General features: G+C 46.3%; 1 protein-coding gene across 2 annotated transcripts in view; it reads left to right on the top strand.

The window, feature by feature from the left end:
* Positions 1-14,220, top strand: part of rftn1a (raftlin, lipid raft linker 1a) — a 68,657-nt gene that overhangs the window by 3,456 nt on the left and 50,981 nt on the right. For both annotated transcript variants that reach the window (XR_013965697.1, XM_080788168.1), the window contains exon 2: positions 4,805-4,958. Coding sequence is in view for 1 of the 2 variants with exons in the window: in XM_080788168.1 (XP_080644294.1) it covers positions 4,811-4,958 (148 nt within the window). In the remaining variant the exon portion in view is untranslated. The remainder of the gene's footprint in view (positions 1-4,804; positions 4,959-14,220) is intronic.

Below are 14,220 nucleotides of genomic sequence, written 5' to 3' on the forward strand. Positions count from 1 at the left end.
TTTGGTGAATTCAGTCCAGCTGTCATTCTATCGACCATCAAAATACATTAATATTAATAATACAAATATATATACACACATACTATACCGTTATATAAGGCACAACTATACATTATATATGGACGGGCAGACAGACACTCTCAAAGGATAGTCTTGGCACCGGGGTCAAATACAACATCCACAGGTGGTGGTGGAGGTGGTGGTATGGTGGGGAGTTTTGGTGGCGAACGTAGTGAATAAGGATGATGGAACCACTTTTTTCCGGCTGTTCTCGTTGCATGGCAGACTGTGACTGACTGGGCTGGCTGTTACTGGGCTGGCTGTTTTGGTTTGCTGTATACGTCTGGCTGGAAACGTGGTAGTATAGTTTATGGGAATAACATGCTCAGCAGGGGGGCGCTTTTGCAGCTAGGGCACCAGACCGTCAAACCGGATGGAGGGAGGGAGGGAGGGAGGGAGGTGGAGGGAGAGACGAGACGAGACGGAGGAGGAATTATGGAACATGGCAACAAGGGACAGACGGGAGGAGGGTGTGAGAGGGAGATGCATGTGGGGCAGGGTTAAAAACATGGAGCGGAGGAGAGACGGAGACGGAGAGGGAGGGAGGAGTGGGAACGTTGAAGGAGGGAGGGAGGGAGGGAGAAGAGAGATGATGCATGGGGAGCGTGAGGGGAAAGAAATATGAATGGAAGGAGGAAGAGGGGGGTGGAGGGGGGGGGGAGAGAGGGGCGATGTAAAAATGGAAAGAACTATAGGGAGGCAGGGAAGACAAACCTGAGCGATGGAGGGGTGGTAGGTAAGTAAGAGATTGATGGACAGAGAGAAGGGATGAAGAGATTGAGGAATGGAGAGATAAAGGGGGGGGGTGGAGAAATGATAGAGGGGGTAAGATGGAATGAAAGACAAAGAGGCAAGAGGTTGATCCTATATAAGCAGAGTGACATCAATATCAAGCCAGAGAAATGAATAACCCTCTGCAAGACATGCATTAAGAGTTTATACAAGGGAGGCCATATGCTGAACGGGTAGAGAGGCTATCTGGGGACCAAATGGCCCCGGTCGGCCACTTACGGTACTAATACCCGCTGCTCCTATAATAGTTGGAATTGTATAAATTCATAATTTGAATTTCATAATGTAATGCATGTGTACTATGTGAAAGTGTACAGTGGCATAAAATACACCAAAGTAGTGCAGGGCTAAATTATGAATGATGAGTATGTATATAGGCAAGGTTGATGACGATTTTTTTAAGTACATGCTCACACGACATCAGATAAGCGGGTTTAGAGGGAGATGGCACGATAGAGATGCACTTTGAAGAGAGAACCACAGTGAGAAGGGATGTGGTGGTGGGGGGTGTCTGTAACTCTGTACGGTGGGGAAAGTTGGTGTGTGGAGAGGGCGTAGAGGTGTGTTCATCAACAGAAGACTAAGAGATTAATAATATCTCCATGTGGTGTCTCTCCCTCTCTCTGTCCCTCTCATTGTGTTTCACTCTATTCATTTTTCTTTGTACTACAACTTCTCTCTTTCTTCTATAGGGCTAGGCGACATGAAAAAGGCACAGTACAATAGTTTTGATTTGAACAAATAAACGTATCAATATTGTGTGGATTACTATAGGTGTTTTCACAAAATATTTTTAAGCTCAATTCAGACATTTATTATCTTTTAAATACAGGGGTTTTTTTTGTTTTTTTTAGCCATATTACAATATTAGGATATCCATAATCCAGAATATTTCTCGATTCATATCACAATATAAACATTGCCATATTGCCCAGCCCCACTGTTTATGTCTCAGTCTCTCCTTGTTTTTGTCAATGCGATAGTGACTCCTAAAATTGCATTTGTGTTTGTGCACTTAAATGACCGATTGTACCATCTCTTTTTTTTGGACACCTTATACGAGTTTTAACCTTTAACACAAAGCATGGACAATCCACTACTAGAGGCTGGAAGTCTAATCACATGTGCACGGGTGAGTCTATTATGACGCACGCACACACACACACGTGCAGCCTGTTAGGACCGTTAAGTTAAGGTAATGTCCGTGCTCTCGACCCAACGGGAATTAACTGTGTCATTCTCCTTGCCTCCCTAAACAGATATAAGGGGGAAGCGACAGTCTCACACTCGCGCACATTTACACACACACACACACACACACACACACACACACACACACACACACACACACACACACCTCACCGAGTGCCTTTAACCAGCCGTGGCTGACAGCCTGACAGGGACATTAAGTGTAACGCCGTCGATGGATTGGCAGAGATAGCTACACTGTCATATCAGATTAGCTTGACGCTTTCTGCCCAGCTCCATCCCTCTCTCTCCCCTCTCCCCTCATCTTCTTGTCCTTTCCTCTCTCTGATCCATCCATCCGTCCAGCCATCCCTCATTTGATCCCAATTTTCTTTTCTCATTTCTCCCCCACCGGTGGTCACCGGAGCGTGTCTTGCAATGTCGGGGGCAAGTCTAAAAAAAAAAGAAGGAAACATCCCCACTTCCCCACTAAAGCCACTGATATGGTCTGTTGTCTGGTGAGATGCGAACCATCCAAAGGGAGGGGATGCTACAAGCTTTCTTTGTTTTTGTGGAGGTCTATCAGGATTATCACCTTCTACTCTCACCCCACTCTGCCTTTTACTATTCCAAAATGTCTCTTGTTTCCTCTGCTTTTTTTCCTCACCTTGCCCCTGTCTCTCCTCTCCTCTCTCCTGCTCCCTGTGCGGTTCTGCTTGTCAGACCAGGAAATCACTCTCATTTCTGCCTTAATTCGCTCTATGATCAAACATGTCGCTCCCAATTTGCCCTTTTTTTTGATAAGCAGCTTCCTGTATCAAAGCAGGTAATGTCGGACACAGCACACCGTATCTTTGACGTGCGCCGCCGTGCTAGACCCTCCAAATGCATGGCTTTTGAAATTATCTCATATGGCAGCCAAGTCTATGGACTTTAAACGTTTGAAGCGCTTTAAAAAAAAAGTCTATGGACTTTTAATGTCCGTTTTACTAATTAACAACGCAAGATGTCATGTGGCCAATGTGAACACAAATGCAATTGTGTGGCAGCCACACTGTGCCCCCCTCACCTTTTTTGAGGGGTGCCTAGCCCCTCCTATATACATATTTTGTCCCCACATTTGTCTCATATTTGCCATTGACAATGAAAGGAGAAATGAGGTCAAATGTCTGCCAAATATGACGTAAATCTAACCAACCAATCGCATAAATTCAGTTGTTCATGAGATGATGTATAATGATAAGAGCGCCCCTCACTTCACACGGGTGTGCTTTTTAGACTGTGCGCGCTTCATCAGTGCATGTGTTGTGTGTGTGTGTGTGTACATGAGATGCAGAGAGACAGTATTATGCACGATATTCCCCATAGTTCTCACACGTCAACGGTGAGATCTAGGCTTTGCGTGGAAGCCTATCACACACACTGTTGGAAGTGCTAATGTCTTCTGTATATTTAGAAACTATTTCAGTCGCATGTTTCTCACTCAAATCTTTCTTATCTGCATTTCGTCTACCTCCCTCTCTCTCTCACTCACTCACTAACACACACACACACACAATCTTTCTGTTATTCTCTCTCCCCTGCTGCTTTCATCTTCTAACATCTCACATCTTCATGTTCAAGCCTGCAAGGGCTGAACCTGTATTGTATTGTTTTTGTGCCGATATTTCTCCTTCTGCTGCGGTTTAGTTAATTCCCGTGAGATGGCAAATGGTCTTCAATGGTTGGAACAACACACAGATAGTGATCCCGATCGGGTGCAATAATTAGGTGCAGTGTTTTTGTTGTTCAAATACCAGTATGTTATAAATAGCTCTACGTCTTGATGGTAAGCATTGCTATATAGACAGGTCTCTGGCTTTTTAACCCATTCAGGCCTGTCGTAAAAATACATTTAAAAAAAGTCTTCTAAATCATGACACAATTTTCTGAAAGATTAGAGGCACATTTTAACGATTTTTCAAAAATAGCAGACCTACAAGTTATTGTAGATCTGCTATTTTTCAATAGCTAAATTATAACCTAATGTATGCAACCACCAAAAGGGGTTCCCGCTCAAAAGGGGTTAAGCAGGAAATATGAACGTGGCATCCCACCTGAAGAAATTGCTAGAAGTCAAGGGCCGGACTGTGTTTCAACACACGGGGCACCGCGGTCAGGAGGACGTCCCAGGCAAATGGCAAAAAAGTAAATGCATTTAAAACTGAAAATGCATTATTATTAAGCTCAGTTTCCTGTTCTATGATCGTCACGAAGCAGGACTTGTAGTATTATGGTGGTCCGTGCAATATACCAGAGGGCCAGTTCTTTTTTTTTTTTTTTTAATATATTTTTTATCCCACGATTTTGTAACCCATTTTTCACCCCTGTGCCAATCATCTACTGGGCTCTACACACCCTCCGCCAACCTGGGGAGAGCAACGGACTTAACTCATGCTCCCTTCATGCCCGAGTGTCCAAGTTGCTCCTTTACACCTGACAGGGGGGAGTTTCCCTGGTTGGATGTAGCGCATGGAAGGAACACGTTATTCCAACCAGAGGGCCAGTTCTAATATTAATATCATCCAGCCAAAGATAATTCATCCACCGGCCTGATTTGGCCCCCGGGCCTTGAGTTTGACATGCTTTAAACCAAACAAAAACACAAAATGGTAAATACTGGTGTAGCTTCAAAGCCGGTAGGGGAATATAATCAAACACTGTATAGTAAAAATGTCTGTCTGTCTGTCTGTCTGTCTGTCTGTCTGTCTGTCTGTCCTCCCAGGCGGTTATGGGCTGTAGGCTCCCCAAGCTGCGGAAGGCGGAGGAGAGGCGGAGTCCGGGGAAGATCTACTCCACCCTCCGACGGCCTCAGGTGGAGACCAAAGTGGGCGTGGCCTATACCTACCACTTCCTGGACTTCCTTTTGGGGAAGGAAGGTACGCAATACAATACACGTGCACTGTAGTTAATAACACACAGGGTACTGTACATCATCGTCAGTGTTGTTTCCTGGAATCTTTGGGTGTTTCTGGGTCTTGCGACATCAAGCCCCCACACCAGTAAGGCTATATCCAGCGTTGAAGCTGCCACTACCTACGTGAACTGCAGCACGTCCATGGAGGTGGACGGACGTCCACGTGCGTAACGTGCGTCGTCCCGGACCTAAAATTTGAGGTCCGGGCTGCTCCTCCGCTCGCTCGAGCCATTGAGATTGAGTTATAATGGTACTTGCGGCAGTCCTTCCGGGTGCTTCAAAACGCCACTGAGCAACTCCTATTGAAATGAACAGTGTGTCGCTCCGGTCCTCCCTCTATCCCTGTTATAACTCTACGTAAAAAACATACAGTCATACACCCTCCTCCAGGCGACCCGGCCTGTGTCCCAAGTGGCGTGCTACAGCCCCCCACTGTCTCTTGGGCTGCGTAGCCAGCCAGTCAGTGGGGAAGATGGCTGATGAGATGTGGGCGACACTATAGGAGGCTCCCAGGCGCTGTGGGTTGTCTCCGGGCCTGGCGTTGCGTCGTTGTTGCCGGCTGAACAGCGCTCATCTCGGCTTTGGTATACAACTCCAGTTACAGCCTCTCGAGTTGCACCGAGGCTGATAGTAGTACTACTAGTAGTAGTACCTCCTACTAGTAGTATACTACTACCTCCTACTAGTTGTACTACTAGTAGGAAATAGTAGGGTGCCTGCCGAGCGGAGCATTCTCACATTCTAATTCGGCTAGAAAACCTCAATCTGGCAGCCAACACGGTAGCGTGACTGGCTATAGTCACTAGACTTTCAATCCACACCTCCCGGGTTCGAATCCGGCTGCGGCCACTATTCTTCCAACAACTTGAGCCACGAGAGACACCACCGAGTTGCAGAGACGGACTAGTCTCTCTCTCTCTCTCTCTCTCTCTCTCTCTCTCTGAGAGATGTGTCGGTGTCCGCTAATAGAAACTGCAGGCTTTCTAGTCCAGAAAAGTTGTCACGATAATGAAAATCTAAACATTATTGTAAAAAATATTCTGCCTAATGATGATGTCACTGGAAGACTGTTTCTAAACTGCCCACAGCCCCAGACTGAGTAGGAAAAAATCGTGCCATTTTATCACGATTATTAGTGAGGACCTATTATTATATGAAGATAGGTTGAAAAGTGGTGAAGTGGTCCTTTAACTACTTTTTCCCTTCCTAATCCTATGTCCTTTTTTATAAACTCTTATAAACTTTTATAAACAATGCATCGCACATTTGTGACATGTTTGTGAGCTTGTAGATCAGCACATTTTTCTAACAGAATTTAAAGTAGTTTTGTATTGTGTTTCTGCTACTTTTGTGTGTGTGTGTGTGTGTGTGTATGCGACTGTGCGTGCATGTGTGTGTGTGCCTGCGTATGTCGCTGCCAACCCTTTTAAGCGGTAGAACAAAATGTTTGGGTCGGCAACTGTGCGGAGCCTTCTTCTTTCTCCTGCGAGTGTCTGCTGGGAGAAAAGTAGCTTATATATGAACCGAAGTTGTGTCAATGTGTATAGGCCCTGTTGCAGAGAGTTCAAAGAAGAGATTTCTAATACTCGGATTCAGCTAAGCTGCCTCTATGCCGCCTCACGCTCGCACCATGATGAGACGGTATACTAAAGCTGCCGTTTTTTGGGATCCGCATATGCGTGCGTTTGAATTTCCCCTACGAGGCGTCTGGGAGTGAAGCTTCTGGGTTTCTATCTAAATATACTAATTCTGGAAAAAAGGAAAAGAAGCTCACAACGCGCTGTGTAAGCTTGTGGTTGAGCTATTTTGTTTTGCTATTTTTGCATGGCTAATAATAAAACGGAATTGAATTAGTCGATCATAAAATCGGAAATTGATTTATTTTCTTCGATTAGTTGATACATAAAAAAACCATAGAGCGAGCTTTAAAGGTTTTATGACATTCATTTTCATTTATTTTTGTTTTTGTTTTTTGTTTTAGGTTTTATGACCTCAATTACACCCAAAAAACCTCAACTTTGAACATTCAGTGGATTTTCTGTGGTCTGAAGTTTCCTTTGGGGTTTGGAAGCCTTTTGAGCTACAATGAAAACAGGCAAAACAGTGAAAATCTGCTGGCAAATCCCATTGACATATATGGGATTTGCAGGATCTTACATCACAAACTGCCGGCAAATCAGAGCACCTGTTTGAGCCAGAAAACCCCAGATCACAGAAAATCTACTGAATGTTAAAAGTTCATGTTTTTTGGGTGCAATTGAGATTAGAAAACCTAAAAAAAATAAGAACAATTCCAAAACCTTTTTTTTAATGTCACAATCCCTTTAAGAATAAGAATTGGTAGTGGTTGTATAACCCTATAGTTTCCATGCTGTCTGGCAATTTGAAAACTCTTATTCTGGACAGGGAATCGATGAAACATCAGGGAAATGTTATTTTATTCAGAATGCCCCGAAGATGTTGTCTTTTGCTTTGTCTAGAGTTACCACAAACATAAATGCTTTATTGACAGGTTATGGATGAAATGGAATCTCATGGTGAGAACTATAGTATTTAACATCCCTTTTTCCTCTCACGGAAAGCCTCCGAGGGGGAAAAGCCAGGGAAAGCGTTATGCCATCCCGCCTGGGGGGGTAAACCTTAACGGACGTATAGGTGTGAGAATCTGGTCACGCGACGCCCCCACCGATGAGTTTGTGATATCGCAGTGCAACAGACCGCGTTCTTATCTGCTCCAGCCAAATGGAGCAGTTTGTGCGGTTGCCATGCAGTCCTGACTCCTGCCGTGGTTTGAGCCAACCGGCTCCCATTATGTTTGGCATGCCGTTCGGGCTATACGGAGCTGGAAAAGGGAAAGATCTGGCAACCGGGATGGATGTGGTGTGGTGTGGTCGACCAACCAAGGATTATACTGCTCCCGGCTCACTAGAAGTGCCGTTAACGGATAGATCGCTATAGGCCGATAAACATGGACCACATGCCCACATGCACGCCACTCTCTCTGTCACACACACACACACACACACACACCACTCATTTCCTATAACAGAGAGTGGGAGGCGGCACATTCACGCCACGCACACACGCACACCGTCACCTGCATGCGTGCGTGCATGCACGCACACCACCTGCACAAAGGAGTTGATCATGCAATGAGCTGTGCATGCCGTGGACACGCATGCAAAATATTTTCTTAATAAACTCATCCAGAGTTGCTTCGTGGTCATTCGTATGGTGAACTCTCAGCTCCTTAAGACGACCATGTTGAGAAGAAACACTGCAAATGTAAATGCATGTGCATTGTGCGCTTTTCATGTGATATAGAAAAGGTGTGTGCGTGTGCGCGTGTGCGTGTGTGCTCAGATGTTTGTCTTTCTCTTCATTTCATTCAGTCCTTTTCTCTACCTCTCCCTCTCAATTTGTAATAGAGCTGTGTGCGTGCACGTGTGTGTGTGTGTGTGTGTGCGTGCACGTGCGTGCGTGCGTGCGTGCACGTGCGTGTGTGCACGTGCGTGTGTGAGATAGAGTGAGTGAGTGCTCCCTCTCAGTGATGGAGACCAGGAGAAGTGAAGGATTCCTGAAGGATTATCTGATTGTTTGTGGAGATAGACAGACCTCATTCCCAGCAATGAGATTTATTTGTGTGTGTGTGCGACTGTGCGCGCGCGTGCACGCATGTGTATATAGTCTGTGTACTGTATGGTTTGTCTGTTTACTGTGTGTGTGTGTGTGTGTGTGTGTGGGGGAGGCAGATAGCACGGCTGTGTATGTCAGTGTGTGACATTGAGAAAAACCCACGGTCAAATCTGCTCTTTAATTCAATTTAGTTTCCATTAATAATATTATCCCCCCCCCACCCCACCCCCCCCCTTGCGTGACTTCATGACTCCCACATAGTAATGAAAAATAAATACCCCGGCCAGTGGCTCACAGAGATAACCGTACACAGACGTCTGTTTATTGCGTTAATGTCGTACTACATGCAGGTATAACGGGAGTTCAGTGTCTCCAGAGGTATAATATAATCCCACGTGATTTCAAACGTGACCTGTGGCCCACATGGGGTAATGAAACCCAGTAGACATTGGGACTGTCTGACGCTATAAAGTACACGGTAACAGTCCTTAGTCTTAGTGTTCACTTAGGTTACATTTTGTTTTTGTTTTGTATATCTGTATATATCGGGCTGTATTCCCAAATTCAAGGCTGGTTCCCTATAAGTAAACTATTTTTACTGCATTTGAAGACAGTGTGCAGGGAGTTTCTTCTCTTTCATTTTTGAGTGGTGCAGCCACTCCAATGAACGGCATTGTGTGTGTCCCTGTGTCTGTTTAGGGCACGGGTGCCCAGACTTTGCTGAAAATAGTTAAGAATGTACTTGAGGGGGCTTTGGAATACTGGCTCTGCGCGTTACATAACATGACAAACAGGATGTAACTTTGTAATGCTACTGAATACTGATACGTATCAGTTTCACACTGTGCACAGGTGCATGATGGGAAGCTGAGTTTTTGGGGGAGCCGAGAGCCGACAGCCTCAGACAACCAATAGCCAGACAACCAATAGCCTCGGAAACCCAGACGTTTTAATTTCCAGGAAGGAAATCTCTGCTGATTTCTGATAGTCTGCCTTGTTAAATTGATGTGTGCGCGCGCGCACACACACACACACACACACACACACACACACTACTCTCTCTCTGTCGCTCTAATGAATTAGTCTCATGTCCTGCAGCTGCGTCTAGTTTCTCTCGGCAGATCCTGCCGGGAGTCATAGAAAGCAGCAGATCAGTTCCAGTCTAGACAACAAACATTGGTCAGACAACCAATACTCAGACACCCCGACTGCACCACTCACTTCAGACGGGTCTGTTTTTTATTTCTCATGCACTCCGAGTTAACTGCTTCATCTCTCTCTCTCTCTCAGATAAAGGGGTCCTTGGCCTGGAAACACCTTGAAGACCTCCGTCCTTAAAAGGCCCACAGTGGTTCTCAACAGGGGGTCCTTGAAGGGTTACAGGTCTGTTAAACTATCACTGAGGATTTCATAGTTTATACTGCATATAGGTTTGTGTCCCAGACAAATCGGGGGGGTCAAATGGGGGTTCCGTGCAGGCCCTGAATCATGGATATCAAACTGGGGTGTCCTTGAAATGGAAAAGGGCTGAGAATCACTGGTTTTTAGCAGGACTGTCGTGGTTTTGGAGAGAGTCAGCCGTACCCTTTTTATTACCTCGTTTGCTAAGCATGGCCAGCCCCCCCCCCCCCCCCCCCCCACAGGGTCACGTTGACCCTATTGCAGGGAGGACCAGGACCAAAAAAAAAAGAGAACGCATTCCAGTCAGTGAGGCGTTCGTTCGTTCAGCCTCTGTGCAGGCTATTTCCATTTCACCCCCCCCCGTGACCTATACTGTATAAAAGCCAAGATGTTCTGTTCCCGAATTACCTTCTGAAATAGTGTCATCTTATTCCTCTTTAACCGCAATATGCTTTGTCTTAGCGCCTTCCCCCCCAACCCCCTCTGTCTGTGTGTGACTGTGTGTGTGTGACTGTGTGTGTGTCTGGCGTGACATGTGAACATCGTCAGCCAGGTGAGAGGCTGGCAATGTGACATTTTAAACCCCCTATTTGTGTCAAATCGATGCACTGATAATGAGCACCGAGGGAGAGGAGTGGTACTGGGGGGTGGGGGGGGGGGGGGCATCAAGGGAAGTGAAGAGCAGACAGAAAAGGAGGAGGAGGAGGAAGAGGAGGTGTAAGAACTGAGTGAGAGAATCAAAGGCAAAATGTGGTGAAAAGAGAAATGGGGGGAGTGATAGTTTGGTTTAAAGAAAGAAAGAAACTCTCTTCTGCAAGAGCGGAGGTGGGGAAGCGCTCGGAGAGAGAGAGAGAGCGACATATTGAGTCAAGAGGTGTGAGATGAAGCGCGCAAGAGCGGGGAACCTGAGGCTGTGTGTGTGTGTGTGTGTGTGTGTGATAGAGAGAGAAAGCGAGAGAGAGATATATGCAGAAGTTACACCGTCGAAATCCTGAGGGTTCATTTAACTCTTCGACAGTGTCAAAATGGACCGTGTATGAGGCTCTTCTCCATATACTTTGACACGCTCGTCGTTAAATCAGTGCTCAGGCGTAGGTGTGATGTGACGCCGTGTGACCGGTCTCAGGAAGTTGACAGCGAGAAGCCACGCTGTGCCGAGCCCTGCGGAGACAGTCGCTCTCAGCTCATTAAAACCTACAGTATATATGCACTGTGTTTCTTGTGTGTGTGTGTGTGTGTGTGTGTGTGTGTGTGTATATCAAAGAGAGTATATGCCATATGTCTGGCATACTCTCCCCCTCTTGTATTACAAGAGGCTCCCTTTTGTAATACTGTCGAAGTGTCCTTGAGCAAGACACTGAACCCCTAACCTAACTTCTCCTCATGAGCAGGTTTTTGCCTTGCATGCAGTTTTTGTCCTCCATCGTTGTGTTAAGTTAGCCCATTTAGGCCTGACCTCAAAGAAAATCGTCTAAATCCTCTAGTTTTCTGAAATAAATATGTTCACGATTTTTTTTCAAAAATAGCAGACCTACAAGCTCGCAGCTTGTAGATTTCCGCTGAGGACGCTGTGGGCGTCATCAGTGCCCATATATACCCGAGGCGGGGGGTTGGTGAAAGGGCCTTTCTGTGTGGAGTTTACATGTTCTCCCCGTGTCCCCTATAGGGTAGGTAGTAGATGCCCTCAAAAATCCTGGTCTCTAAACTGCCTCCCCCTGGCCAGCCGGGGCGCCTGATGGAGGGGAAAGGAACTGGTCGGAATAACGTGTTCCTTCCACACGCACTACGTCCAACCAGGGAAAGTCCCCCCTGTCAGGTGTAAAGAAGCGGCTTGGAAGCGGTCCGTCGCTCTCCCCAGGTTGGGCCAGGATTAGATAATTCACACGGGGTGAGAAAAAAAAAAGCGTTACAAGATAGTGGGATAAAAAATGAATAGGTAATGCACATTGCTATATATAAATACATAATGCGTGCGTGCGTGCGCATGTCTGAAATACACTGACCTGACAAAATGTGACGTATTGGTCCAACCCCACGTGATGCATTTATGCTATCGGAGCAGCTGTGATGTATTCACTCAGAGGAGGTGATTCATTCAGAATACAGTATAGGTGTGTCATATGTTTTGCTTATGAGAGTGAGAAATGAACAAATCCAGCAGTCTGTGAAGATTTCTCCCGCGCCGACTCTCTTCCTCAACAAGTCAACAGATTAATCATTTTAGTTTGTTTCCCCAAGTATAGACGTTTGACAATGACAAACTGATAGTACTGTGTAGCTCCACCAAGCTTCCTTTATCCTGCTGTGGCAGTTTTAACCCATTCTGACCTGAGATCAGATTCATACGAGGTTTCCACTGGACACACACTGGTCTGATGAACCCATTCTGACCTGAGATCAGATTCTAAAAATGTCAGTCGTTCTTCGAATTTTTCAAAAATAGCAGACCTACAAGCTCGTATCGCGCCACTCGGTGGCGCGATATGAGCTTGTAGATCTGCTATTTTTCAATAGGTAAAGCATAACATGATGCTAACACCAAAATCGGTGCCCGGTCAGAATGGGTTAATGGATTTGTTGTTTACATTTCAGCTTCGTGTGTCAGCCCAGGTACACTAATATAACAACGGTTAGGCTAAAGGGAGGAGGAGGGAGGCAATATTCCTGCCAACGCGGTCACGGCCCTCCTTGCTGTGTGCCATGATGAGCCCCTCAGCCCTCGCGGCGGTGAAGCTTTGAGATGCTAAAACTCCCCTTTTCTCGCTTCTGTAGGATTTCAGTTCATTGTCGGGGCTCGGCGTGCATTCGCAGACCTCTGCGCCGTGGCGTTCCCCCTCACAACGGAAAGTCTGGCAAATCACGTCTTCCTGTGCCTTTTACTTACGTGTGTAGAAAGCTCTTGCGAACATTCCCTTTGAAGTGACTATATATGTCTATTGCGTTTTTGAGGGGGCGCTATAGCCCCTTCTATGTCCAGCTTTGAGCGTGTGTAAACACGAAGGTGATGATTGGCTGGAATGAGATGATCTCTATGATGATGTACGATAAGAGCGCCCCTCACTTCACACGGGTGTGATTGTTTGTGAGCGCATCATCCTGATAGTGATCGCAGCTAATACAATCCACACACAGCCGCGACATCTCTGTTTCTAGACTGTGTGTGTGTGTGTGTGTGTGTGTGTGTACAACACAAACCTGGTACGATACATATTTATTTGGGGGTCCATTACATGAAAATATTTGAGAACAACTTGTTTATTTAAGTAATAATACTAGTAGTAATAACTCCAAGAAAAAAGTAAAGAGTATACCAGTAAGACTCCCTGGGGGCGCTGGAACAACAGGTCTGGGAATGCCCATATATGGACCTTTTTTATTGACGTTTTCGGGCCGGGTATAGGGCGTAAAATGTGTGCTAATTAGTTAGGCCAGGCGGGGCCTCGGGCCAGCCCAGTTAGGTCCCAGGTAAAGCCGGGCCTTCATTTTCGGGCCTGTTGAGAACACTAGTTTTCGCCGGCTGCCGGGCACAGCTGCGCTAATATCTTCGGGGCACGCCCGTCTAGAGTCAAAAGGGAGACATCGAAGAGGAAGGACTGGTCGGTATGGATCAACAAATGGAATTTCAGAACAGGTCAGCTCCATATATGGAGATCTATAAGGGTTTGAGGTCAGATGTAGAGTTGCTGGCCGGCTCCATATATGCAGATCTAGGTGATGATCCAGTCTTCTCCATGTATGGCTATCCAGGGTTTGATGAGTTCACTGTCACTGCTGGCTGATGACTGATGGCCATACATGGTGACTGACGGATTGACTGACAGGTTATGCAGGTTTTCATAGTAATCTGCGACCTACGGTCACACTAAAAGCTGCTCACAAGCAGCTTTACAGAAAAACAAGCGCAGAGTTGCTTATACAATTATCAGACATGGCAACAGTGGTCGCTGGTGCAGCGACAGAGGTCGCTCTCCCTTGACGGATTCCCACCCTCGAACATGGCCAGGACACATGGCAACCATTCTAGGATTCCCACCCTCGAACATGGCCAAGACACATGGCAACCATTCTGGAACTTTGAGCATTGAAACACCTCTCTGAAGGTCCTGGGTTCGATTCCCGCTCGGGGCACTGTGGGTGCTGGCGGCGTGTTTCCTCCTCCGCGTCATCAGTGCCCATACCCGAAGGCG

Source organism: Protomyctophum bolini (assembly GCF_963924005.1).
Source record: "Protomyctophum bolini genome assembly, chromosome: 17".
Taxonomy (NCBI): Eukaryota; Metazoa; Chordata; class Actinopteri; order Myctophiformes; family Myctophidae; genus Protomyctophum; species Protomyctophum bolini.